This window comes from Drosophila santomea, chromosome 3R, assembly GCF_016746245.2.
Source record: "Drosophila santomea strain STO CAGO 1482 chromosome 3R, Prin_Dsan_1.1, whole genome shotgun sequence".
Lineage (NCBI taxonomy): Eukaryota > Metazoa > Arthropoda > Insecta > Diptera > Drosophilidae > Drosophila > Drosophila santomea.
This window is the reverse complement of record NC_053019.2, coordinates 21037795-21065176: the sequence shown is the minus strand read 5'-3', so window position 1 is coordinate 21065176 and position 27382 is coordinate 21037795. Positions and strand designations below refer to the sequence as shown.

Genomic DNA, 27382 nt, shown 5'->3' with positions numbered 1-27382 from the left:
GAAGAGCTGGTAAAAATAGGGAATAAAAATCCGACTGGCTTAGAAGTGTCCAAATCATACCCTTCCCATTGAACGCCCCTGATAAACACACCTATGAATATGGTTGAATCTTAGAGCTAATGTATGGGCTTGTTTCCGTGGTGCCGTTTGCTGAGTTTACTTGACCGAGGAGCTGGAGGAACTCGATGCCTCCGCGGGCTGGCTCTCCAGTTGGGGCGTGGTCTCCACCAGAGCGAGTCCGATGCTCTCGCTCTCGCTGTCGCTGACCTCCTCGTCGTCCTCCACGTCGCCCAGCGTAGTTATCTGGCTCTGGACACTCTGGCACTGCTCCAGGATCCTGTGGTGGTTCCTCATTTGGACCTGCTCCTCACCGGCATCGATGAGCGAGGGCGCCGATGTGGTGTCTGCTCCGCCCACAGAGCTGATGATACCATTCGCAGATCCCAGCGAGGCGTTCGAGCTGCGCAACCGTTTCATGCCCGTCATGGGCATGAAGGACACGTGGTGACCCGACGAGTTGGCGGGTCCCGGGGTCAGGGCCTTGAGACTGGGTGCCAGTGGAGTAGTGGCCCCACTCCCACTGCCACTGCCACTCAAAGTGGGCGGCACCGAGGCGATCGTTAGGGTGGACACCGAGGAAGGACGTCCGCCGACGCCCAAGTGCAGGGAACTGGCCGAGGCAGCCGCCACCGGAGGCGCACTGATGGTGACAATGGTCTTGGCCAGGGCGCTGTTCACCGCCGTGGTGGAGTGGTAGTCGCCGCGCAGCTGCATCCCCGAGCTGCGGCGCCGGGAGCGATGGTGGTGGCGGTGGAAGCTCTGGCATCTGGTGCAGGATCGCTGCGAGGACGAGGGCGTGGCCGTGCCCGAGGAGTGGTGCTGGTGGTGGGCGGAACGGGATCCGCCGCAGTTGCTGCCACCGCTGCAGGTGCTGCAACTGCTCAGCTGCCGTCACATGAGCGTCCGGTCGATCTGGTTCACCGAGTGGTAGCCGAAGGAGGTGGAGGCGGCCACCATTGCAGCGGCCACGTGACACTGTGAGAAAAAATGGGGGCAGCAAGGGTCGAAAAGCAATGATAATGTGTAATAATAAATAAAACATAAATTAATGGATTATAATGAAGAACAAAGTTATTGAAAAGATGTTGAAAAGAAAAGTTAAAGATAATAAACAAATGCCGAAGTAATGCGAATAAAGTTGAAAAGTAAGCAGTAGGAAAAACAAGCAACAATTGAATTCAGTAAAGTTAAAAAACAATACAAACAGAGAGAGAGAGAGAGAGGGAGAAAGAGACAGAAAGGGGTAAAAGAGTAGAAAGGCGAGAAAAAGCGTTTAATTAACATTTTGTTGTCTTATTTCGTTCGGAGTGTTTGCATACAATTTGCAGGCAGTGTTTCCGGAAAAGTTCGGGTGTTATTCTCTTCTTTTTTTTTTGTTTTTTTTTTGTTGTTGTGGAGTGTGGCTGTAAACAAAATTGCCGTTTCAACGCAGCAGCAGCAACAGCAACGGCAACAGCAAAGCAACAAAGTGAAACGACAACAACAACAATGCACAGCCAGAGCAACAATAACAACAACACCAGGTGGGTGGTGGGTGGCGGTGAAAACGAAGGGGGGGGCGGCACAACAACAACAACAACAACAATACGAATAGAGACGGAAACTGTTGCGGCTTTTCCCGGCAGATTTCCCCTTGATTTCAACCATTTCAACCATTTTTCCCAGGCTTTTCCTCTATTCTTTTTTGGGTGCAGTAAAAGTCAAAGCAAAATGCATGATTGAAAACAGCAAAACAATAAAACAGTGTGGGGTTAGGGGGGGCTGGGGTAAACTAGGAAAAGAGCAACAACAAGCAGCCATAGCAACAACAAAAGAGCGGGAACATGGGCAAAGAAAAACGGTAGCTGAAATTCCAATTTCTGGTTTTCAGTTTCCTTCTTGTTTTCTTCTTTTTTTTTTTTGTATGTAGGGGCTGAGAATAATAACAGTAACAACAACATTATCAAAAATGTGTGAGTGTGCGTATGTGTGTGTTTTTGGGGGAACTTCCAAGGGCTTTTCCCGTCCTGCAAGTGCTTTTCTCCTAACCCGATTTCACCTTAAACCAAACCAACAAAAACCCATCATCTTTGCTTGCCCAATTCAATTACAGGCTCACAGGCACCTCCTTCTCCTCCTCCTTCCCCTTTAAGTTGCTTCAAATTCGAAAATCTCTCGCCCACTTGCGTACAATTTGCATTGCGTATACGCCGAGTGGTACGTCGCCCTTCGCATTGCGGTCGCAATTAGCTTAAATAATTGAAGAGCCTGACCGGATGGCCCGCTTAGCAGACGCCGCAGGCCAACTGGGTAATTTGCAATTTTTACAGCCCCCCGGCGATGTCGAAACTGGGATGGCAGATAATCACTTGAGTTAGTTTTGCTGCAGATGATCTACTAAATGTGAGTGAAAAGTTAGTAGCTGCCACCCATTTCTAGTCGATGTGATTTAAGGCAGAAAATAAGAAATAACATTTACCCTATTACTTGTTAATTCCAATATTCGTTGCTACCCCAACTTCTTACTTTGTTTAAGGAACTAATATCTGCCATCTGCGTTTAAATGCCAGCTTTATAACCGGCTTATCTAGACTTCTCATTACATTGCGTATTTTTATCATAACACTTTAGTGACTCATTAGGGCTGGTCTCCCGAAAAAGGACCTTTCGTGCGGCTCCGCCAAAAGGTCGTTGGCACCGTGAAGCTCCAAGTGGGCTGTTTCGCGCACGAACTTGTCGCGGCCACGCCCCTTTGGCTAATTTATGGCCAGGCACTCAATAAACCTCTTTTGGGGGTCCTGGGATCCCCGTGGATCCCGACTTGGGCCTGGCTCAAAGTTTCGCCAGAGGCTAAGCTGCGGGGGCACCCAATGCCGCCTGCTTAACGGCGACCTTGTCGGCTGACAGTCACAAAATGCCCGATTGCCAGGACCTCATTTCACGGCTGCCCCCTTTCGTATCCTGGGTATCCTGGGCAGGACATTAAAAGTTACATGGCTGCCTACGAGAATTCCCACGGACTGAAGCTCGGACTTCCGCTCCAACGACTCTGTCACATAATTATAAACGTTAATTTCACGTTCACAGTCAATTAGGGATAATTGATGTTTGCGCAACATTTGTGGTAAATTACATTTTGATGTTCGTCCTGCCCGAGAAATGAGCCATTATCGACTCCATGTATTCGAAATGTATTTCGGAATGTATATATGTATAGTAGAAGGCACCAACCGATTATTGTTCCATTAAGTTTGGCTCAGTTCGTTTTGGTGGCATGAAATCGGTTTGATTAATCGGTTAAGCAATTTCGATTTCGAATTCAATTTGGACCGCTTCTCATAAATAGCACAAAGCCTTGGCCAATAATTGATGCAATTAGCAGCGATTATAGCAGCAGCATTTTAGCAAAAGCAGCATTTGCCAGCCGCCACAAGAAGCAAAGTATATTTATCAAGGATTGATTAAAGTACGTGCTATTTCCCGGCAGTTTTCGCTACTCGAAGGCCCCGAAACGAAGCAGTTCCGAGGATGTGGCAGTTGGCCTCCGGCTGGCCAGTGGTTTCCTCTGCAAACAGTCAGAAGCACAAATTCCTGGTTTACAAGCTGCCAAATTTATGCTAAACAGTCTCAGCTGCAAATGTGTGTGTTTGTGTATGGATCTTGGATTTGTGTGTGCACAGGCTGGCATTTTCAATCAAAACATCTTGTTGCGCTCAAGTGCACAGGGAGAAATCAACACCAGCTTATAACTACAGAAATACTGATTATGATCTCAGCAATCGTGTTTTAGAAATATAAAATTTGTTTCTCTTTTAACAATAATGTCATATTTATAATGAACGGAATGTTTACTCCGATTTTACAAAGAATTTCTTAAAGCGAGTGGATTGATTATGAAATCAGTAGTAATTACGTAAACGATACTTGACTTTATGACATTTAAATGTCGCAATGAGATGGAACAAGTGTAATAATTTTCGTAAAACGATCTCTGGTTGACCTTTTCTGTGATTTTTCCCCACGTGCACGCCCACCAAAGATGCCAGTCGATGTCGAAAAGGGATGCAAATTGGCCCTGGCGGCCAGAATGCGCTTATGTGTATGTGTATGTGTTTGTGCATGGGTGGGTTTATGGGCGGGTGGGGATCCTTTACGGCTCATTAGGACACCGAGTGGGCGGTCAAGGGTGTGCGCAAATGTCAGTCGGCCCACAGGCGACAGTCGGCGATTAATAGACGTGTTGAGGTTGCATGTGCAAGTGTGGGCGGTGGTGGCATTAAAGTTGAATGGAACTCGTGTAAAGTTAATTTTTAAGTGCCGAAATGGGACTGTCGACTGTCCCAGTGCCACACAGACAGCTGCAACTTGCGGCTGACCGCAATGTGCTTGAGGTGGCACAAAGATGGCCACCCGGTCGGCAGGCAAGTGCCGGACTTTTGAGGGCGGAAATCGAGTCCTTTCGGTCAGGCACCTAACCACACATCTGCCATATCCTCATTTGAGCAAAGCCATTTCCACTTGCCGTAGAGCGGGCAAATTGCGGCTGCCGGAAGTCGCCTCATTTGTCGGCCAAAGGGCAGGTCCTTCCTGAGCAAAGGATTTGCCATAAATTTTACAAATCGCAAGCAGTTAGCAAGGACAAAAGTGTCGAGTATATATTTACCAGCTAGAACCTGTTTGTTAAGTTTACTTTAATCTTTGAAATTAGCCTTTTTACAACGGGTCCTTTTCGTTCATTTCAGGGCCAATCTCCTTGCTGCCCATTTTTCACAGCTCCCTGGTGAGTCATAACCCACTTTTAGTTAAATTAAAGATTTTTGATACAAGTTTCTATTAAATTAAGTACATTCTTGTTGATTTATATACAGCATTTAGTGTTCTGGGCGAACGCTTGGCAGCCGACAGGCAAACTTATAAAGTGCACAATCTAAATCCTTTGACAATCAATTCGCTTTTCTTGTTGTGCGAATCAGTAAGCTTTAAATCCTGTGATGTTTTATTGATAAACTGTACTGACTGCCATGAAATGCCTGCGTTTTTTAAGTATTATTTTAAGTAATCCGCCCATTGCACGGAATTAAGGAACACTAAGTTTGAATGCTTCAAGTGTCGACTCAGTCGTGCTCGAAACTTCGCATCCGCGTTCTTTGAATTGGCAGTGGAAGCACTCGGCAAATAAATTGGCATGCTCTTGGGTGTAATTGATATGATGACAGACACATCGCAAAAGAAAACCTCGAAATCCAAAGGAATCCAAAGGAGCGGATGCGGAAAGGCATTCGCATCCGCATCAGCATCAGCATCCTTATCCCTACACCCACACAGCTACACCCGCACAACCACCAAGGCCAGACACATATTGGCTGCTGATTGCTGTAAATAACATTTTCATCAATACAATTACATGTGGTGTGTGCGAGTGTAGACTGTGCCGGTTGTGTTCGCTTGTCGGCGGGCGAAAATTGAGTTGGAAATTTTTAAGTGCAAAAAATGTTTATGGTTCACTTGATAACACTTCTCAAGTATCGGTTGTGCGTGACTCCTATAAGGGTTTTTCTTCCCTTCGGTGGGGGAAATGCGGAAACCTGACTCAGTTGCTACGCAGAGAAGGTCAAAATTCCTGGCCGGTAAGTATTGATCCAAAAAAATAAACAACAAACTGAAAATGGGAAACCCTTTCCTTTTGGTCATAAATTGCAGGCCGAAAAATGGCCAAAAATTGTAATTTCCATTTGTTACAATATGTTACAAATTTTTGAATATTGGCCGAAAATCGTTTTTCTGGTTTTTGCGACTATAAATATAAGTATTTTGATCAGAACATTGGAAATATTGGTCCGAATATAGAATGTCATATTTTTTGCATTTTCGATAAGTGGTACCATCATCAAAATTTGCGAAAAATGGCAAAAAATTAGCATTTCAATGTATGTACATGGATCGATAGGGAATTTTGTTACGAATTCAACGAGGTATGGCATTCCAATTTTGGACAACTACTTTTATTGCAATCGAAAAAATAGTGATAATTTTTTATCAAAAAAATAAAAAAATTTTTTTTTGCCAAATACGTGATATTTTTAATCGGGGTTTTCGCCATAAATTGGCCAAAAAAGGTGGCGGAGCTAAAATGAAGACCATGAAGACCGGCTGAAACTCCACACACATGTCAGGCAAAATTAAGAGTCCTTTTAACTGAACCTTGAATGAGCTTTTTATCTAATTAGTTGTTTAAGGCAATCAGCTAAGAAGTCTTGCAACAATAAGTGTCAACAGTGAAAATCATATAAGAATATCTAAAAATAATATCAACAGTACAGAAAATGGGTTTCTTAAATCTTTCCATAGATTTCCAGTGCCCATGTTTTTCCGCCACAAGTGCCCGTGTCTGTTAAAGCCGATCCAGTCTATATTTAGGCCTTTTCATCTGCTTTCCCGAGTCACATAAACCACTTTTTCCTCTGCCACAAACGAGTATAAAAAGATCAACAAACATTTTATGAGTGAGCTGGGCTGGTGTTTCGGTTTTTCGGTTTTCTTGTTTCGTCATTGTGTACACTGGGAAAATCTTTTGTGAGGGGCGACAGCAACAGAAGCGACAACATCAACAGGAGCAGGAACATGGAGAGCAAAAACAGCAACAGGAAACGGTGACAAAAACGTTGAAAGGACATTGTGTCCTGCAAGTGTGCAAGAGTGTGTGTATATGTGTGTGTGAGTGCCCGGAGACTTTGAGGAAACTTTCGATTTTTCTTTTCTTTGTTTGTGCTCTTTTCATTTTCATTCAGCTTGTCTGCAACAACACTCAAAAAACAACATCATCAAACAGAGAAGGGCTCAGGTGTTGGTGCCCAGGGACTTTTTTGCGTGGGTGGACATATATTTGTTAGTGTCCCAGTGTGTGTACGCTTGCGAGTGTGTGTGTGTGTGTCAATAAGGGTGCAACACATTCAACAGGTGCTTGAATCAGAGTCTGTTTTCGCATCGTGTGCTTTTGCAGCAGGGTAAGCAAATCAAGAAAACATACATAAGAGGGTGTTCCCGAAATCTCTAGAGTCCTTGCAACGTACGAGCTTAAAAGGATGCACATAAATATGATTGCATGACTATCCTCGTGTAAACTAATTTTTCGTAGCATACTTTGCAGCGCCCAAAAGTCTCCGGAGATTTCGAGAACACACCAGAGTGAAACGGAAACAAGGACACAAACAACAATGCCATGGCCGAGTCAACAAACAGAAGTGAGTGAGACAGCGCAGCCACAGACAGAGATGGCAACAGTAACAGATGCAGAAACCGAAGAACGCAGACAGGATGCTCGTGCTTATGCCCCAGTTCTTTATGTGGGTGCCTTTCAAAAGACAACAGGACACACAGACAGAAAAGAGAAGACAGAGAAAGAATCGCAGGACACAGAGACCGAGTCACAGCTCGCTTACCTTGCCATTGACTTACGGACAAATGGAGGGCGCAAGGGGGCGCTAGGGGGCGTGGCACGGCGCCCTGATCATTGTCAACTAAATGTACGCTAAACTATATGTAAGTCTGCTCGCAGGAGTTGTGTCGCACGTGCTGAATGCCGTGCAGCGAGCAGGTCGAGTAGCAGCGCCGCGTCGCGAATCTCTGCAAAATCAAGAACGCCGCCGGAATCACAATCAGCTCGATACGCCAGACATGGCAATACTATATGCCGTCTATGGGTTGGGTGTGAAATGGGGATCCGTGGGGAAACCGTGATGACTTTAATGCTGTCGTGACATGAGCTATTTTGGGACAGGCCTCCACTTTCGAAATTGACACTTTAAGCGTTTCTGATAGGTCGCCAAATTACTTGCCAAACAGTCGAGCTTGCGCAGTTTATTACACAAAAAGTTGGCAATTATAAAGTTATTCGTCCACAGATGGTATTGAATTTAAAGAAAGACCTTGAACATTTCGCTTAAAACTTATCACTCATACGCCATACGTTGGCATGCTTTCTTTGCTTAGCTAAACAAGTATTGACGCGGTAAGAACTCCTTTAACATTATAATTTATTGAGCACTTTTCCTTATACTAAACTTCAGACAAGTTCGACTGTAATGACGGAAGTAAGCCCGTGACTTTGGTGTAATTACTTAGGGGTCCTATTGACAGTGAGTCCTTGGAGGACGACAATGGATCTCTCCGTCGGCAAACAGTGGGTGCAACGCTCCTATGGTCTCATTCAACCCACGGCAACGCACTCAGGTGCAGCCAAAGTTGCCAAACATTAGAAAATTATTCATTAAAATCACGCAGAGGGTCGAGGGTCGAGGGTCGACAGGTTGAGTGATGCGCCCCGGATGATTTATGCAGGATGGGGGGTGTGGGGATGGTGGCGGTGGCGCTGGGTGAGGATGAATCTGCTGCGGATGTCAGGAAGTTTTCATGGCTGCCTGCCATGTGTGAACGGAAGTCGTGGCCAGAATCGTGTGGGTGGTGGGTACGAGGGGTGAATGTCAGTTATATTTTTTTGCATATTCATTAAATTTGTAAATTAATTTCGCCGTTCGTTGAGTTTCGTTTTTGGAGCATACGAAAGTGGAGCGCGTAATTCATTAAAGCGGTCTCCGTCCACCAGTTTTTGTTTGCCCGCCAAAACAGTGGATGCAACAACAACAGTCAGCCGAGGAGAAAATGCGGAAAACCGCCAAGTTTCCAAGTTTCCCAGTTACCCAGGCCGTTAAAAACGATGAAGAGAATCGAATCGAATTGAATTGAATCGCCTGGCGGAGGATGAGAACGACAGTGGACGGAGTGGGTCATGGAACACTCACCTGCGACTTGGAACGCATCGTGGGCTGGTACTTGCGGCGAATCTTGCGAGGACAGCACATGCACAGCAGACGCACAAAGGCCCTGGAAGAGAAGCCGGTTAGGATCGGGGTCAGCCGTGGGGTTAAGCTCGGCATTCGAAAGCCACAAAAACGCAGCCCAAATAAAAATAGCACACAAAACGTGTACTTCTCAGTGGTTTCGAGGGTCCTCTGCCAAAGGTAAACAGAAAATAAATATCTTCGTTCTAGCTAAAAATATATAAGCTTCCATACGAGTAGCAAAAGGTAAGCTTAATCCTTTGGCATAAAAATTGAAAAATAAGAAGCTGCGTTTTGTGGAACTGAATGCCTCGCTGAATGGATAACTACGGATCCTCACCTGCGAAAGTCCCTGCTCCAGCAGGCGTAGATCACAGGATTCATGCAGGAGTTGATCCAGCCGAGCCAGGTGACGATGGCCGAGACGATCTCCTCGTGCTCGATGCACTCGATGCAGAACCCGGACAGCAGATTGACCACAAAGAAGGGCAGCCAGCAGATGATGAACACGCCCATCACGATGCCCAGCGTCTTGGCCGCCTTCTTCTCCTTGGCGAACTTGGCCAGTTTCCTGGACAGCGAGAAGTTCTTGCCCATGTGCCGATGGCGGGCCAGTCCGTTGTTGTGCAGTGCGGATAGTGGCTCATCATCCGGCTCCTCCGGCGTGGAGGTCGTCGTGCCACCGCCGTGATTGTGATGATGGTGATGCGAATGGGAGTGCGAGTGGCTCAGTGATCCGCCGCCACCGCCGCCTCCTCCTCCGCCACCTCCTCCGCCGGAAACCTGATTTTGCTGATCCCGCGTGGTGCCGCCACGATGAATGCGCAATGTGAGCTGCAGTTCACCGGAGGCCATGAGCACCTGCTTGGTGCCAATCTTAAGTGATCTCGTTTGGATCACGGCTGCCCTGTAGATGCGACAGTAGGTGAACACCATCACCAGCAGCGGCAGGTAGAAGGATATCGTCGACGAGAAGACCAGGTAGCCCAGGTGCTCGGTGAAGGTGCACTTGTAGGCGGGCATCTCGCCATCCCTCGCCGCCCGCCACCACACGATGGCCGGAAAGCTAATGGCACTGGAGCAGATCCAGACGGCGGCTATCAGTCCGGCGGCCCGCTTGACCGTCATTCTCATCGGATAGCTGAAGGGATCCGTGATGGCCCAGTAGCGGTCCAGTGAGATCACGCACAGATTCAGTATGGAGGCGGTGCTGAAGAGCACGTCCAAAGACCGCCAAATGTCGCACCAGTCCGTGCCGAAGAACCACGTGTTCTCCAGCACCTCGTAGAGCGCCGAGAAGGGCATGACCACCAGACCCACCAGGCAGTCGGCCACTGCCAGGCTGGTGATGAAGTAGTTGGTCGCCGTGTGCAAGTACCGCTCCCGGATGACGGCCAGTATGACCAGGGAGTTGCCGAAAACGGTGGCAAAGGAGAACAGGAAGAGGAAGGCCAGCAGACCCACGCGGTCGTTGGGCAGGGCCTCCAGGAACTCGGATAGATCGGGTTCCGGCGTGGTGGTGCCACCACCTCCTGTCGCAACCAATCCCGGACTCAAGGTGGTGCTGGTGGCGGAGGTGGTGGCGTTCAGGACGAGCTCCGTGCTCGTGGGCAACCCATTGAAGTAGAAGTAGACGTCCTCGGAGATGTTGTAGCTGCCGAAGAACGACGGCGAGGGCGAGCGGGTCTGCGTCTGATTGAGCACATCCACCCGGAGGAGGGCCAGGAGGGGTGCGCCGGCTCCTTCCGCTCCTTCCGCTTCCGGCGACGAACCATTGTCCTCCACCATTGCAACTCAGTGCTGTGTCGCTGCAGCTGACGCGAGTCCCTGTTCCAGTTCAAGTTGCTGTTGCTGTTGCTGTTGCAGTTGGTGTTCCTGTTCCTGTTCAAATTTCCCTGGCAGTTGCTGCTCCTGGTCCTTCGGTTGCTCCTGCTGCTGCAGTCCGCGGCTGCCAGCCAAATTAATGAAGCGCATTTTCATGTCCTTCAGCAGGACTCGCCGCCGGGCTGCCAAGCTGTCGACAAAAAAGACAGAGATGCTGGTGAACACAATGCAATCAGGACAAACTTATGATAAACTCTTGGTTTTAAACTTTTTATGGAGCGGCAAATTTATTTGAGCCACCGTGGATTTAAGTGGTGAAACCCTTCATTATAATCCCACTATAAATATTTTATAAATTCAACACAATGTAAACAGCGCAATTTATATTATTATTAGTTACCCAATAGACAACCTAAAATGCAATAATATTATTATTAGTAAGCAAGTGAATATGAAAGCCAATTAAATTTGTTTTGACTTTCGGCCAACTATAGCATAAAATAATATGTAATATATGTAATATGCCTTTCGAGCAACTTCTAATTTTTGTACGTAATCAAGTTTGGATTCTTTTGACAAAAGTTTGCGTCGGTCTAATGAAGCTATTGTAATTGAACCGCTGGCAGGGCGGGCTATAAATTTCATTCAATTAAAATGTTGACTTTCGCATCCACAGGTAACCGAGTTAAGCAAATTTCCCGCGCACAAAAGCTAAACAAACACATTAATTAGACGATTTTTTGGGCCTCCGCCGACTCCGCTGGTCGGAAATCCAGAAGAGGAGAAGGAGCTCACCAGATTTCACCTGCTCTCCTGCGCCCAAAAGGTGCGCAATTAATTGGCAAGCAGACACGCCAGCTGGAGGAGAGAGATCCTGGCGCAGGAGGTGGAGTAGAAGCTGCAGAATGAGTGAGGGGAGTGGTGGTCCTTGGAGGGGGAGGGGGCGAGTGCCACACAAATAAACAAATTAAATTACATTTGGAGTGCCAGGCTTGTTGGCAGGAAGTGAAGCGTGCGACCACCAGGACTTGAACTACAGGTCCCGGCAGGATGACTAAGTGGATGCTGCCTTTGTCAACGGCATTTGACAGAGGAAGTCAACAACTGTGCGCCGCATTATTCAAGAGTCCTGGCTCCTGTCGCCGCGAGTTGATTGCTAAGCCCCTCGCTTAATGTAAACAGCTGGCGATGGCATCTCTATCCAGAATTTCTATTGCACCAAGGTCCTGCATTGAGGTCCTTGCAGCCATTCAACATTGGCACTCGTCGTCACTGAGATACTCACTTTTCGGGTTGGCTTAATCGAAAGGAGAATGCAGGTGGACGAGCTCAGTGGATTGGGAATTAGCTAGCTGTGCTGCTTTGAATGTGACTCAATCAACGAAATAGTCAGAGACATTGCTGCCACTTCAAGGTTGAACTTTTCCCTTTTAAATTTAGGATGCCACTCAGGATTTTAATAATTATAAGATGAAGCCTTTCCCCTGCCAACGCTGCATGATTATGTGTGATATTGCTTGCTAATTGGCTTACCTTCGCAGCCTAAATGGGACCCTTAAAATGGGCTTAATACACAAATTTGTGATCCTTTCATGAGGTTCATATCATTTGTTATTTAGTTATGTTTGTGCCGTTCCACCGATTATCACCTGTCATCGCCAGGCGTGGAGCTGTGCTGGCATTACTCTGCAGCCAATCGAGCGGATTAGAAGGAAGGACGAAGGACTCGTGCCTCTTGCCTCCTTCATCCTGCCTCCTGCTTCTCATTTCTGCCACAACATTCCGGTTGCTCATTTCCGGGTCGCGTATGCCATAAATTCAGCTGCCTGCTGCTGTTGGCTGTTGGCTTATCTGGAACTCCTGCCCAACCCCGCTCAGTAAACGGGGTCCAGAACAGAACAGAACAGAACAGAAACAGGAGCTGAAACCGAACTTGATCCAAGTCTGACACGTTTATGGTTTATGTTTTCCTTGGCCACATGGCAGCCACGGCTGAAACAGCGGAGGCAGCGTCTTTGCGCCGTTTTTTTTTTGTTCAGCAGTTTAGCACAATTTCCTGGCACATTTCTCACTCGTCCTGGCTAAAAAAGCAAACATTTTTTTCACTTACTCGCCCGCCTGATGAGGCTGTTGATGTGCAGTAAGTCAAAATGCGAGCTTGGGGCTCAGGGAGTTGGCATAAAAACAGGGCAACCGAACGAGAGACACGAAAATATGTGTGCACTGGGCAAACAGAGCTACACAAATATTCTGCACTTGAAAAGAGTGGCTCAAATGTCGAAATATGGCCCAAATTCATTTTACCCATTTTCCATCCAGAAATAAACAGTTTTTTCGACAAACATTGCAAGAATGGTCCAATTGCGTATTGCTATACCTCTTTTAACTCGCAATTCGATTGGCATTCCAATTTGGAAGTGTTTATTTTTGGCCATTTTTTTTGCAAATTTTTATGATGGCACCCCTTATCAAAAATGCGAAATTTTATGAAATTTTTATTTTTCTGAAATCTCCTAAAATGCACAACCTATCGTTAGCATTGATAATAGCTGTAAAAAACACTCACTCTTTTAGTTCTATGATCATTTTTAGCCAAGTTACAATGTTGAGAAATATGGAATTTCGCCAAAAGTTATTTTCTCAGTGTGGCAAAAATTCATATGAACAAGTGGGCGGTGCCCTGCAGCTTTCTGGGTTTTTCTCATATTTTTTTTTTTTCGTCTGGGCCGAGAAATTTAATTGAGGCAACCTTTAAGGTTGTTGGTGAAAGTAAAAAGTAAAAGCTGGGCAAAGCTGGCCGAAAGCCAAGTCTGGCCACTATGCAAAATGCTTTCGGCCAGGCCAGCAATTTGTATATGTGTGAAAAACCTTTTGACCCTTTTCAGTTAGCTGGTCGCTGTGTGCGTGCGTGGAAAAGCTGGAAAAGGCAGCGGGGTGGAAATGGTTAAGTCATTGAATGGCCTCATGAAAGTTAAGCAAACGCCCGTGCCGCATTTATATGCGGGTATACCGAAAATGGCCAGCGAGAGATTTTCCAGGAAAAGCGGTCGGAAAATCGTGCCCAGCATGCATGCGAACATTTCAGTTGGTTGCTTATTTCAACCAAAATTTCCATGCAGTACAGAGTATTTCAGTTTCGAGGAGTCAGTCTGCTCTTTCGTGCTCTTCGGTGGCCCACAAAATGAATTCCCTGCAATGGCAGTCGGTCGAAATTGATTTGGAAATACAGACAGACCCACTGCAGCACCGAATCACGACGCCAAATGACAACATAAAATTCTAGATCCTCGTGGCAAAATGTTTGGCATGTATCTCTGCCGCTGTGACAGCTGCAATAACAGTCTTTGAATTTAAATTGAAGTCAAGAAAACCGAACGGCCATCCAATAAAGTGCCAGCCGGCGGCCATTTGTTGAATTTTTATGCGAACCGTAATTACATGAAGCGATTTTCCATGTCGCATTGTTGCCTATTGAATTATTAAAACTTCCGAGACGAGTCGATGTGTTTATTGAAATTGCCTGCCAACTGGCACCTAAGAAAAAGAACTCGCCGGGGAAAATGGAAAAAATCATGGAAAAGCCGACGAGTCTGCCACCACATACACTCCAACTTCTTGGCTTCAAACTTGGGCAAATTGAATTTTTGTGCGACGCGGCAACTTTTTGTTTGGCTCAAATTTCACTCAAAGGTGCAGGCTTCAGCTACTTTAAGTTTTGGATAATTTAAATAAAATGGGAAATGTGCCAAGTCTTCAAATTAGTCACAAAGGTGTCCATGTCGCCGTCCATAAATATTCAAGCGTGCTAATAGTGCAACAAACTAATAAAAAACCAGTCAGCTGAGCACTCAGTACACTGTGTCCTGTACCTTCGATGTTCCTGGGAATTGCCCCGCGAAGTAGGCAACACAATTTTTACGGCCTGATGTCAAGTGTAATGCCCAGCTTGAGTGCCACGCCCCCACGGAAAAACAGCCTAATGCCGGAATTTATTAGTGGAGCTGCCATTGTTGTGCTCGTCGATAAGGACATGTGCAGGTAGGTGGGATTGGGATCCTGTCCCGACATCCATTAATTTCGTGCACTATCGCTGAATTGGAATCGCATGGCGGATAGACGAGCAAAGCCGCCGTGACATTGAACAACCTTTTCCTTTTCACAGCCTTCGTATTCAAATTAACTGGATGGAATAGACTACTATCTCTGGGCCCAAAGTATCAGTATCAGTATCAGTATTGGTGGCACCCACTCAGGCGCTCAATGGCGATAAATCGCCGCCTAAAATCTTCCAAATTGCTCCCTGAGCATTTTTTTTTTAGGTGCTTTTGGGGCTTTTTTCAGGTAAACCAAGCGAAACAAAGTAAAGCGTTCGAGTGGCTCCCCCACCGGGGTCCAAATCTTTGACAATCTTAATGCGAATCCAAGTCAAACACACGCACTCTGGGGAGAAAGCACTGTTTTTGCCGACTAACCCGAGCGAGGCGAGGCACTAAAACGACGGTAAATACGGCGAGTTAAGGACTAAGGACTCAGTCATTCAGTCAGCCAGCCAGTCAGTCAGTCAGTTGGGTTCCGTTTTGGTTGGGTCCACAAATGAAATTTAATCACGCGCGTGTCGAAAACTCTCCGCCATTCAGAGCGCCGATGTTTGCTTTATTTTCGGCTTTGCAACTTGTGAGCCCCCAACCGATTTGATAATGCCTTCTATATCTCGGCTCTTGGCTTCCAACTCCTGGCTCCCAGCTCCTGGCTCCTGGCCTTCGTATCCCAGATCCCTCGGTGCCGGCCTGCTTAATTATGTCACAAATATTTACACCGGTGGCAGAGTGTCATGGCACGCGAGGAATCTAGCCGAGGCAAACAGAAATCAAACGAAACGAAAGGAAACAACGGGCGGGGGGTCCTTTGTTTTTCGGTTATACTTTAATACTATGTATATATATACTTTTTGTTCGCTATTCGCTATTCGGGGCAATCAAGGACGAATAAGGATGGCGGCGTGGTGGGCACGAAAGTGGATTCCGTGATAATGGCTGGCATTAATTTGTGGCTCGCACAGACAGCTCGTGAGACGGAATCGACAGCCCAAACTCCGGTCCTCAGGATTGGCACCCCAAACGGAAGCGGCAGCAGGAAACACGCAAATTATCCTTCTCATTCTGCACTCAAAAAAATGCATTAAAATATAGAAATTTTGTTGGCAAATTCTGAATTAAGAACATGAGCGGTCTTTTCTTTATGGTACACCTATGCGTATACGTCATATATATTTACGGGCCGGACCACATGGCGTATGCGTAATTTGCCGTATTGTATCCATGAATGCACTAAACATTTAAGTTGTTTGACAGTAAAAAAAAGCGCTTGGCAATCGAAAATCGCACGACTCTATTTTATTACCCAGGCCTTTCGATTCTGCGAGTGTGTGCTGGCAACTTTGCTTTCGAGTTGCTATTGTTGCGGAAATACCTTTGGCATGTTAAAAGTTATTGCCGAGTCTGGCACACTCACACATGCTCCTCGGCAGAGAGACACATTTAACGCGCTTGTCACGCAATGAATAATGATTGGACAGGACGACAAGCGGCAAGGACAACAACCAGCACAACCAGGACAACTACAGCGAACTCTTCGCCAAACAACAAGGTGAATGGCAACGCCAGCGCTCAGGACATTCAGGATGTTCGGGCTGTAGGCCCCGAGATACACTTACACCAACGTCTGCCGGCTGTCAGTGAGCCAATCGAGCATTGGGCATTACTTTAAGTGGCATATTGCTCATGCGACATGTGGTCCCCCGACCAGAGATGTCAGCATCTTGGCATCCTTTGCTCCCCGGTGTGTCGTGATTAATAATTAACTATTGTCACAAATTGGATGTGGGTCAGGACTCTGGGATATTCTGTGCACAGGAAGAAATCTTCTGGTTTATGGGCACTCCTAAATAAAGGTTAGCTTTCAAACATATTTGAATCAATCAATCAATTCTATGAATTACTAAGTTTATTAAATTCTAACATTGCAGTTGATATGCCATGCTGATGCTCCACAAAGTGACATCTGTTTTGATTTGCAAAACAAGCCCACCTGATGACCAATTCCGCTGAAAGTTTCCCGTGCGGCTTCCGTGTTTTGTCCTTTTCGTCCTTTTGCTGGCAAATCAAGTTACCACACGGAATGTCCTGTACAACCGTGACAGTCGCGGAATGCACAGCAAGCCGGGGAAATTCAGCTGAAAACGAACACACTACTGACGTCATCCGGAAAAGCGGAGAGACGGAAAAACGCCAACTAATCCAAATCTCGTGAGCTGTCGGGCTGAGCACACATGAGCGAATCATTTGACCAAATATTTGCATAATTCGAAATCAATACCCCCGGCCACGACCTGAGTTTTCGAGTTCATCGCATACGGATTATGATTAATTTGTTGCAGTCGTCGGATGAAATGTGTACGGCATTCAGTGTGTTTTCCCCCTGCTCTCGTATTCCGTATTCTGTATTCCGTATTCCGTTTGCCGTTTTGCTATATTTTTACCCGGAAATGGCAAATGGGGCCCGTAAACTAACGAGCTTCAGCTCTAAAACTACAGACTTTTGCACCACGCGACTATCCCTACTCCCAGGAAATGGGTTCACTTTCATTTCATCGTCTCAGGACGCTCGCACGCACTCGTTTGATTGAGGACCCAAAGGACATATTTAAAGTTAGTTTTTGATGAGTTGGCATGAGTTTTATTAGCGGCGCCCAAAGTTTCCCTTTGAGCAGCGGCGCTTCGCATGCCGAATGTGGCAGCTCGATGAGCATTGGGTTCTTAAAGGCCACCGAAAAGGGGCATCGAATTAAAAATGTATCACATCGCAGACTAACTGGAAGGAATGCGGCAAACAGCCGAGGGTGGTTGCCTCTAATGGGTTTTGCATAATTTTTAGGGCAATGAATGCCAGTCACATGACCGCATGACATATATCTTTCGGCGCTGCCTGATGATATGATAACAACATAAAGAACTCCGTCAGCGGATCCTTCAGCAAACATGAGCAAATTACAAATCGTCTGCACACGCCGTCCGCATCCCCAATGCTCCACAGCTCCGCAGCTCCGGAGCACCAGAGCTCCAAAGCTACTTGGCTCCAATGCCAGTTCCAATAATGAAACCCAATCCTCAGCGGAGATCCCATCGGCGCTGCTGATTTGGCTCGGGAAAGCGGCCCAAGTTTGCTAATTAAAATGGGAAAATGGCTAACGAAATAGAAAGTCCTTTTAGAAATATACATTTTGTATCTTAACTAATGCTGTGAGTTATAAGTTGTATTACTGTAAGAAACTAAATATTTATCTTGCTCGTTTTCATTCAATACTGGTTAGCTAATTCCAATTTTCCCCGCTTTTGATTGGCTATTTAATATCCAATTTCCCCGCCGTTTTCCCGCCAAAAGTTCCCAAATGGCCTCGGCACGTGTGACTGTGAAACAATTTCAGTTGCAGCCAGGATAATTTCGATATAATAACAAGATGCCAGAAGTCACGTCGTTCGTGGGTGTGGGCACTCCGCCAGGACGAGTTCGAAGAGTGGTAGCGAATTCATCAGCGGTCCTGTCAAAGTCGAACTGAAATATTGACTGCAGGATGGCAGATAAGGACGAAAGCGGAGGCGACAAAGACAAAGGACACAAGGAGTAGCCTCGGGCGGATGAATATGGCAAGACAATGACACTGCGACTACATTACTTTTCTTTTCTTTTCTTTTTTTTTCTATTTGTTTCCTTCTCTGCCGCTGGAATATCGCCACTCTAATATCTGATACCGAACCGGCACTTCGCCACTTATCGACTGCTCCTAATGGCCACGCAAAACGGCCACTTATAGTTTTATTACAGCCTCGTATCCATTTTGATTTGCTGGCTGTCGTGAGAAAACAATTTTCCACGAATAATTTGCCAGCCATATCTGTGGGGCTTTTGCGATGCCATATCAATTTTGTGTTCCCTATGTACTGGAAAAAATATTTCATTACAGATATGACTACACAAATAAACTCCAGACAGTCAATAACTTTTGATAGGATATTTATCTTTAGCTAAAGATCTTGATTCAGGAATATTGAGCTTGGCGAGAGATGTAGAACTTTTTAAAGGATTATAACTTAGTATGGATTTAGCTTTCGAGTGCTGCTGCACTAACATGGCTTGCACAATAAATGCCATGCAGGTCCTGTGGCCAGCGAGCACGCAAGTCCTGTCGGCACATAATGCACTCGGTCGCATTTGGCCATACTTTAGCATTTCGCCAGACAGCCGGAGGCCTTGGAGGCCATTTTGCTGGCAGTTCCTTGGCCGAAGGCTTATCGTGGCTGTGCCAGTTTCTGGGCTCTCTGGTTGCAGCTTAATCGGGGCATCTTGGCCCAGAGAGTTGGAAGTGCATGTGGGCAGGCTTGGAGTGACATTCTAATCAAGTGCACATTAGCATGCTGGATAAGAAGTGCTGCGCTGCGAAGTGGGTTAAGATCCGCTGGCAGTCATGCAACAACACACGTTACACTTTCCTGCAGCTGATTAGGTTTGCCTTGCTGGCGAAGGGGAGCGCAGATTTTATGGCTAATTAGGTCGCGAAATTAACATTAAATGCCAATCTGCGCGGCACGGAAGCCAAGGAAGTTGCGAAAGTCGGAGGAAGGATGTGCAAGGATATGGCGCACACTACATGTCTAGGTGTATTCGTGTGTGTGTGTGTGTGTGTGTGTGTGTGGGTGGCGGATGCCTGACATTTGCCAACTACGGCAAACAAGTTAAGACTGCGCTTCGCAGCGGCAAGTTGGCTGCGAAAAACTCATTTCGACATAATTAGTTGAGCGAAGCACCTGACCCCTTACACCTGACCCCTTCACCCCCTGCCAAAAAATATCAGCCCACCCGGACAGCTCGCTTTTCAGCATTTCGCATTTCGTTCGGCGGCGAAATAAAATGAAAATTGCTCACAGTCACCGGCAATATTCCTTAGCCATCTCGTTTTCTGCAAACTCAGGCAGTTTATTAAGGCGAAAATAATAAAAAAAAAATAATGAGAACGGAGAACACAAAGTCGGGGCCTTAAAAGCGAACTGAGCAAACTCGGCACAAAAAGCGGACGAGCCAAACCCAAAACCAAACAAAAAGGTGAAAATTAGAAATATAAATAAGCATGTATTTTCATGGCGCTACAAGCCAAGGAAAACAAAACCCGCTGCTGGCTGGCAAAACAAAATCTGCTTCGCTGAGCTATTTGCAATCATGAGAAATATTATTTTAATTTTGGTGTAATAATTTGCAAGGGAACACCACTCAGCCCCCTTGGCGCGAAAAGAGGCCAAATGCGAGATGTCTATCCTTGGCATGAAACGAAAATGAATTTAAATACCTGAACGTGGCTGGCGCCCACGCCGACCGAAAGCCACCCAACCACCCAACCGCCCAAGCACCCATCCATCTAACCACCCACTTCCTCTGTCTCCACCTCCGCCTCTACCATTTTTGCACCTCGTAATGCTGCCAGGAAAACACGCATCTACGCTCATCCAAACTCATCAGGGAGAGCCACCCAACTGGGGGACAGGACCTGCTCTCCGCTCCGCTCTGTTCCACTCCAGCCCCATCCTTTCATCCTGCGGCTGCCACCGGCGAATTGTCATTCAAATCTGTCGCATCGCCCACAGCGCCAAGTGGGCGGGGGTGTTGTAGGCGTGGCAGGGGGTGGGCGTGTCAAGCACGCAGTTTACTGCAAATTTTATTTGTTGCTGTAATTTTGAGCGTTTTGCGCTTAGCGGACGCGTGTATCTGAACGTACACGTAGAGAAAATATGCCAAAAATCTGTTTGCAGTTTTCAAAAGTTAGTTAGGTATAATTTTCCAACAGTTAAATTACAAACAAATTTCTAAGTTGCATTTTGATAACATCTTGTTACCCATTCTTTTTCGCTGTGCTTTTGCCACCCTGCCTTGGCCGCCTTTGTGTGTGTGCGTGCTGAATCCGTGTGCTGGTTCTTGTACTAGTGTGTGTGCGTGCCATTCATTATTTTCAATTTTTCAATTCAGAAAGTTTCCATTGCCCGTTTCTGGCTGCTGTAAAGTGTTTCGTCCCTAGCGCAGCCAATTTTCGTAAATTTTTGCAATTTATTACGATTTTCGTTTAATTTCGTTGTCGCCGAGCGTCCCACCCTCGGGCGAAAAAAAAAATAAAAAATCCGCAGAACCGCCGCCCACCCGGCGCCTTTTTTTCGATGTGGCATTTCGAATTTTGTGGCATAATTTCCAGGGCGAAGCAAGAAAAAATTGAAGGCATTGCAGAATGTGGGTGGCTTCGATGCGATGGTTGGATTGGCAAGAAAGAGTCCACTCCATCGATTATTGCCTGTTAATTCTTCTCGTTGGCCGGGTGTTGAAAAGTTTACCCAGTGAGCGGCGAGCGTCGAGCGGCCGAAAAGAAAAGTCAATTAGACCAATTGAACTGGCGCGCCAGAAATTGCAGGGTTCCCAGTTCGTGGAAATCGAAAAGTTTTGGCGCCCCTCGCATATCGGAGCGAACGACGGACAATTGTAAGTGACAGCACGTGTTGGGAATTAGCTAAGTAAATGAGGGGGCTCGCAGATCCTGCCAGGAATGAAAATGAACAGCCGAGTCCTTGGGGAGTTTGCCCAAGAGGCGGCAAAATAATGGAAAGCCATTTAATGGCTGACAGAGCTCCGAATTTCATTGAACCGAGCTTAGAAGGAACAACTCGCTGTTCTAGCTTTCGTTCTTCATTAGCACACCGATGTACTATGATTATTTGCGGGATCACATTGCCCGTATCAGAATGGAAAATGTCTCGTTTTTCCTGGCTTACCTTGAGGCCTCTCGACGTGCGACGTGCCATCAATTTCCCAGGCCTCAATCCTTTTTGGCCAAGTGCCCAAGTCGTCCAGCTGCTACATTAATCATTCCCCAGTGGCCAGTGGCCAAAAACAAAGAAAGCTCGACCGCAACAACGGCTCACACTCACACACACACACATATTCGCTTTTGGCCAGGTGGGTTTCGGGCCCAAACTGCTGGCCTGTCATAAGTTATTAACAAAACGACCCTTTAGCCCACATACGCCAAAGCAATTCGTAAAGTGCCATCACAGCCTTACACACGCCCACACACACAGACACACTCACATCGATACTTACAGGCACTCTCACAGATACACACAGAACACACCGCACGCACACCAGCGCAGGGAGTGCAATTCAAGACAATACTTAAAGCAAACACTCGAACAAGCGTCTAAATACACAGAGAGACAGGAAAAAGCAAGTGCTTTAAGTCCCCTTTAAAGGCGCCCAAAAGTATGCAACACTATTTGATGGCTTAACAAGTTCTTTGGACTAATTTCGTAGTTTGGCGCCACTTTCGAGCATCTCTATCCAACGTTAAACATTAAATATTAGGTGATAGTAGATGGTAAAAAGTTTCTGCCCCTGTAATGTGCAAATTCTGTAAGAAAGCACTGCCATTTTCGCTCACTGCACTGATTGGGCAAACAAGCGTCGGCAGCATTTTGCAGATTTTGTGTGGAATTTCAAGCACGTTGCATTCTGTTACATTTTCTTTGGCCGAAAATAGGGGAGGGGGGTGGCGTAGGATTGGAGGCGTGGCCGGCTGGATGGATGGCCGTATTGGGGGCGGGGTGCATCCGAAATTATGACCACTCGGACCCAATTTACTGGCAGTTTGCCAAGGACGCAGACATCGCTCCCTGTGGCGGCTGACAGCTCATTGGAATTTGGACTGTGGAATTTGGAATTTTCATTAGTGTTACAAGTGCGCCGCCATTGAGACGGGCGGCCAAGTCGCCAAGCCAACAAAATCACTGGAAAAAAGCGGTGACCTTTGCAAATACAACTGCTTACGCATGGGGCGGGGTCACACCAGTGGACATACAGAGACATATGGGTGTGCAAGTGAAACATCCCAACAAGCTCAAGATAAATGTGCTGCGGGCAGTGCAAAAGTTTCGAATGTTTGGCATTGCATGCTTTCAGGGGCGTTACCAACAGCATTCACATGGGATCCTTGTGAAGGACGCTACAAATGCGGTTAAAAAGGACTTAAAAGCACGCCTATCAGCTGTGCGCACTTTAACTAGGCACATGAATCAGCTTCTATAATCATACCTAACAGTATGTAAATATGTAACCACATCGAAAACAAACAAAAGGAATTCATATAATTAATATTTAAAAATGGTTTAAAATTGCATCAACACCTAAAAAAGTTTGAAAATTTCGCTGTTTCGCTGGCCAGTCAACTTTGGAGTGGCGCTAATGTGTAAAACTATTTAAGTGCCACACCCACTACCCCGGCGCCCCCCAATTTCACCACCCCAAAAACATTGTTGCAAATTGCCGCCCGCTTTGTTGCTGTTGTGGTAATTGCACTTGCTGGTTTATTACCCACACAGCCATAAAATGTAATGCACATGATGTAAGTACTTAAATATGGCAAAGGATCCGCCGATGCGTAGCCACCAAAAATTTTTGACTGCTGTCAATGGCGGTTAGTGTTGCACATAATATGTATGTAAGTATATAAGGGGTAACTCGTAGTCCCCACTCCATTTGGAACCGCCAAATTATTCCACCTGACATTCCGTTGACGTTTATCGGGGATTTTTGGTTTCGCCAGCACTAAGCAAACAAAACTGAAAGCGGATTTGTGTGTTTGTGTTGTGCTGTGTTGTGTTGTGCATACATTGTTGTCCTTCGTCCTTTGTGTCCTGTGTCATTGTTTGCATGTGTGGTGTCGAAGTAAAAACGAAACAATCAAGGAATGCGGCACAAATAAATCGCCATGCCTCTGCCTCTGCATTTGACGCACCAAAATATCCTTAATGGCTGAGGGGCAACACCTCGGGCATTTCTTGTTACTACAGTGAAGCTCCCATAAGTCGCACTTCGTTGCATGAGTTAGTATAGAAGAACTTCAAAGAATATACAAATAATAACTTGTATTGAAAAGTAACAAAGTAACCAAACAAGTTCAAGGTAGAACCAAAATTTTAAAGCTTAAAGATTTTTACATAGTTTGGCCAGCTTGAAGATGAGTGACATTTTTTCAACACCTTTTCACAACACCTTAATTGCTTTGCAGGGAATTCAATTAAGTTGCAACAGGAGAAGCGCATCTGTCCACTCGTAAGGACATCAGGATTCGGCAGATCTCAAGCTTGAGCTGCAACACGGGGTACATGTGAGTGTGGCACTTCCGCTGTGGCAAATGGATTTCCTTTGTGTTATCGAAAGCATTTTTAGGCCACAACACACACACGCGCCCATAAACATACAATTCACAAACTATTTCAATTACATAAAGAAGGAAAGTCGGCGGCTACAAGTGCGTACCTGTGTGAGTTTTCTGGGCGGAAAATGCGGGAAAAGGGCTTTTCTATTTCCGCTGCCAACGCACAAGTGCCGTTAAATTCACGCGGCTCTCCACTGCAGCGGAAATAAATCTAGGACATTGTTTTTTCTCCAAAATGATTCCATAAAATGTATTTTAGTTTAATAAATATATTTTGCAAACAAATTGAATTGACTTTCAAAGCTGGCAAACAAAAATGCATCAGTGATTAAGATGCAAATAAAAGCAGTTCAATCAATTGCTGATCTACCGCAAAGTGTCTACAGGCAAATATGTGCCGAATAAATATATTGATCTGCAAAACCACAGGCAATTCGGTTTCGAGGCTTAAGGCTGCTATTATTGTGGCCGCAGCTGTGCACATACTACTGACTGTGTGCTATAGGACCTGTTCTCTGAAATATTTATATGCAAATAAATAGTTTAGCGAGCTATCAGCTTCGCATGTGTGCGTGTGGGCTGCCATTGTCATTATGCGTGGTGTGCACACATCAGGGGCGCTGCTCATCGGGGGGCGTGTCATAAACAACATACACACACACATACGCACACACACAGAGGCATGAACATGGCTCACAGATTGTTGGAGAGAGAATCCTTCGAGCTCGGCGTACTATTACCCATTAATGGTGTGTGGCGTTTAATTGCTAATCTATTAGTGCCAGGACAGGACCTCGAGGTGCTAAACTCAAGACCCGGATATTAGACAGTTATACTCGTATTAGGTCAGGTCGTGAATGGTCGGAGTGGGCGGGGCGATTTAATTGCCAGGAATGCGTCTTAATTATAAAATCAATGGGCAAACAAAGGCTGCTGGAATTTGCACAAGAATGAGCCGCCTAATTAACCGTAATGTCAGTTTGGGTTCGTTGGAATTCACTTTTATGTCGGCGTTTTTGTGATGTGGTATCCCGATACATGTGTTATGGGTTTGTTGCGCCTTAATCGACCGTAATGTAATTAAATACCGGGCCAATAAAACAGCCAATCAAAACAAACTCAAACTATGGCGAGAAACCAGAGCTGCGAATGAAATTGCCCACAGAAAGTCAAGAGGGAGCAAAAAAACAAAAGACTTTTCGAATAGAATTTGCATCGGCGCAAAAAAAATGTGTATATATTTGTATACGCCAACATAGTGACGCTGTTGACTTTCATTACCTTGCGCAAATAGAGGGAAAGTCATTAAAAATTTTAATGAAGAAAGTTTTTGCCTTTGTTTTCCGCTGTCGCCGTCATCATCCATCGTCTTTGGCTGGCGCCTCAACTTGATATTTAAATTTTGTTTTTTGTCAGCACTTCTCCGCTTTATTGTTAACAACAATCGGGCTATCCGCATCCGCAAACTCATTCGCATTCGCATCCTCATAAACGGCATGATTTATTAGAGCGATAAAGCGATTAAATTAAAATTGATTTATATGGCAGGAGCGGCGAGGACAACTACCAGACGGATGCCTCTTGTGTCCTGATTATGTTGGCCCGCTTCTCCCGCTTCTTGCGCTTTTCCCGACTTTTCCAACCCAGAGCAAAAAACCGAAGTAAAAACTTACTAATTTATGCAAAGCAGGCGGACTGCTTGAGGAACTGCCGCGGGACAACATGGCGTATGATTAACCTAAATGTTCGGCCCTGATTTCCCCCTGCTTTACATTTAAATTGCCAAACTAAATAAAAAAAAAAAAAAAAACACAGCGCCCGAGGCTTCAATTACTTCCCGCTGCGAAAAAGGTCCTGTCTGCACATCCTCGTGTATCTTGTGTGTTATTTTCCGGCTTGTTTGCACTGGCAAAAAGGACAGCCAAGCAACTAATTTGTTCGGCACAAATAAAGAGCCAAATAAATAGACGGGAATTGACGAACTTTTGCCCAAGCCAGCTTTGATTTCGACCAAGTTTATTGGATTGCCAACCCACTGGGAATCGTCCTGCCGCCCTAACTCCCCTGACTCCTTCAGCTCCCTCAGCTTGGAGCTGCAGCCCAGGAGTTGCAGAGGATTTGTTGGCGATGATGATGGCCCAATCCACACTCACCGTCGGATGCAGTTCCTCCTGCCTCCACTCTCTCTATCGATGCTGCAGCTGCACGTCCTGTTGCCGTTGCCTTTGTTGTTGCCCCGTGGCGATGTCCTTCGAAAATTCCGGTGCCTTATTTTTCAGTTTTGTGTTCCTTATATTTTGCTGTCGCCCGGACGGCTGTTGTGGTTCTTGCACTGACGTTGCGGTCCAAATTGAATTTCACTTGGAAAATATACGAGCATGATTAATCACTTAACGAAGGCAGGACGCTCTGGCCGCAAAACCAGGACCAGCCAGGACCAGCCAGGACAAAGGATATCCAACCCGCACAAGAAGCACCGCATTGCGTTAACTCGTTTGGTTTTCTGCAGCTGATTCGATTTGCCAGATTCCGGTCGACCATTAGCTTTTAAGTGTATTTTTTGAAAATGTTTGACCTCTCGATTTATTATTTATGCATTTTTGCAAGTACTATATTTTATTTGAAACACTTTAGTTTTGATTATCGCTAAATAGAGTGACGTACTGATTATTCAGTAAGCTCTTTTGATTATTGCATCAAATTTACGTTTTTGAACATTTTTTCTTAGCTTTAAATTTATTGGAAATTAATTATAAGTAGCAAACTTTAGTCTTAGTTTTTGTCGCTTGAAGAGTGAAAAAGTTTAACAACTAAAAATAAAGTCAGATAATTCTAGGTTTAAGCACTTGTTCAGATTTTAAATAAAATTTTTAAGTTATTTTTAAGAAAATAATTTAAATCTAAGAATTCTAAGTCAAAACAGTGTTAGAGATAATCTGATTATCTGAAACTTTTATCCTTTCATTGAACAATCAAATCAAATTTTATTTCTTAAAAAAAGAAACACCAAAAAAAAGATTTATATTTATTATAATTTATGTACCATTTGAGAATTCATTTATTTGAGTAATTTATTAGTACAGCACTTCTTTTTGTTGCAATCACTTTATTCGCGATGATTTGACGACACCGTGTCCATTCACTAATTCATTCACTCGCTGAGTTCGCTCGCGAATTTCATTCACAAAAACTCGATTTTGGCCACTTGGCGGAGCAGAGTCCAGCGCGACCAGGACGCCACTGAAAGCGACTGAAGAAGGCGCCCGAAATCGGAGGAAGAACGCGGCCAGGACCTGCCGCGAAGGCTCACAGCACAGGAGTGACGAGGACTCGCTCGGCCGAGGACATCGGCTCGGCCTGCGTGGAGTGACGAGCTGGC

General features: G+C 45.8%; 1 protein-coding gene across 3 annotated transcripts; it reads right to left on the bottom strand.

Moving 5' to 3' along the window:
- Positions 1-156: 156 nt before the first annotated feature.
- LOC120453285 (dopamine receptor 2) lies at positions 157-26600 on the bottom strand. 3 transcript variants are annotated; one of them, XM_039637911.1, is made up of 5 exons: positions 26157-26600; positions 9217-10890; positions 8838-8919; positions 3510-3604; positions 900-1035 (listed from the first exon to the last, which is right to left on the bottom strand). In XM_039637911.1, exons 2-4 carry the CDS (start codon positions 10662-10664, stop codon positions 3533-3535), a joined length of 1602 nt encoding a protein of 533 aa, XP_039493845.1. In that variant the 5' UTR covers positions 10665-10890; positions 26157-26600; the 3' UTR covers positions 900-1035; positions 3510-3532. The 3 variants fall into 3 exon arrangements, 2 of the variants coding, with proteins under 2 accessions (XP_039493844.1, XP_039493845.1); XR_005616534.1 differs by lacking the exon at positions 3510-3604 and adding an exon at positions 7479-7662 and having other exon boundaries at positions 958-1035; XM_039637910.1 differs by lacking the exon at positions 3510-3604 and having other exon boundaries at positions 157-1035.
- Positions 26601-27382: the final 782 nt, after the last annotated feature.

What these genes read in the sequence shown, in the direction of transcription:
- LOC120453285 (XM_039637910.1), bottom strand. Translation starts at nt 10,664, where the DNA reads ATGGTGGAGGACAATGGTTCGTCGCCGGAAGCGGAAGGAGCGGAAGGA. An exon ending in TGGAGCAGGGACTTTCGCAG is followed by an intron (nt 8,920 to 9,216) that starts GTGAGGATCCGT and finishes CTTCTCTTCCAG; the next exon opens with GGCCTTTGTGCGTCTGCTGT. An exon ending in CGATGCGTTCCAAGTCGCAG is followed by an intron (nt 1,036 to 8,837) that starts GTGAGTGTTCCA and finishes TTTTTCTCACAG; the next exon opens with TGTCACGTGGCCGCTGCAAT.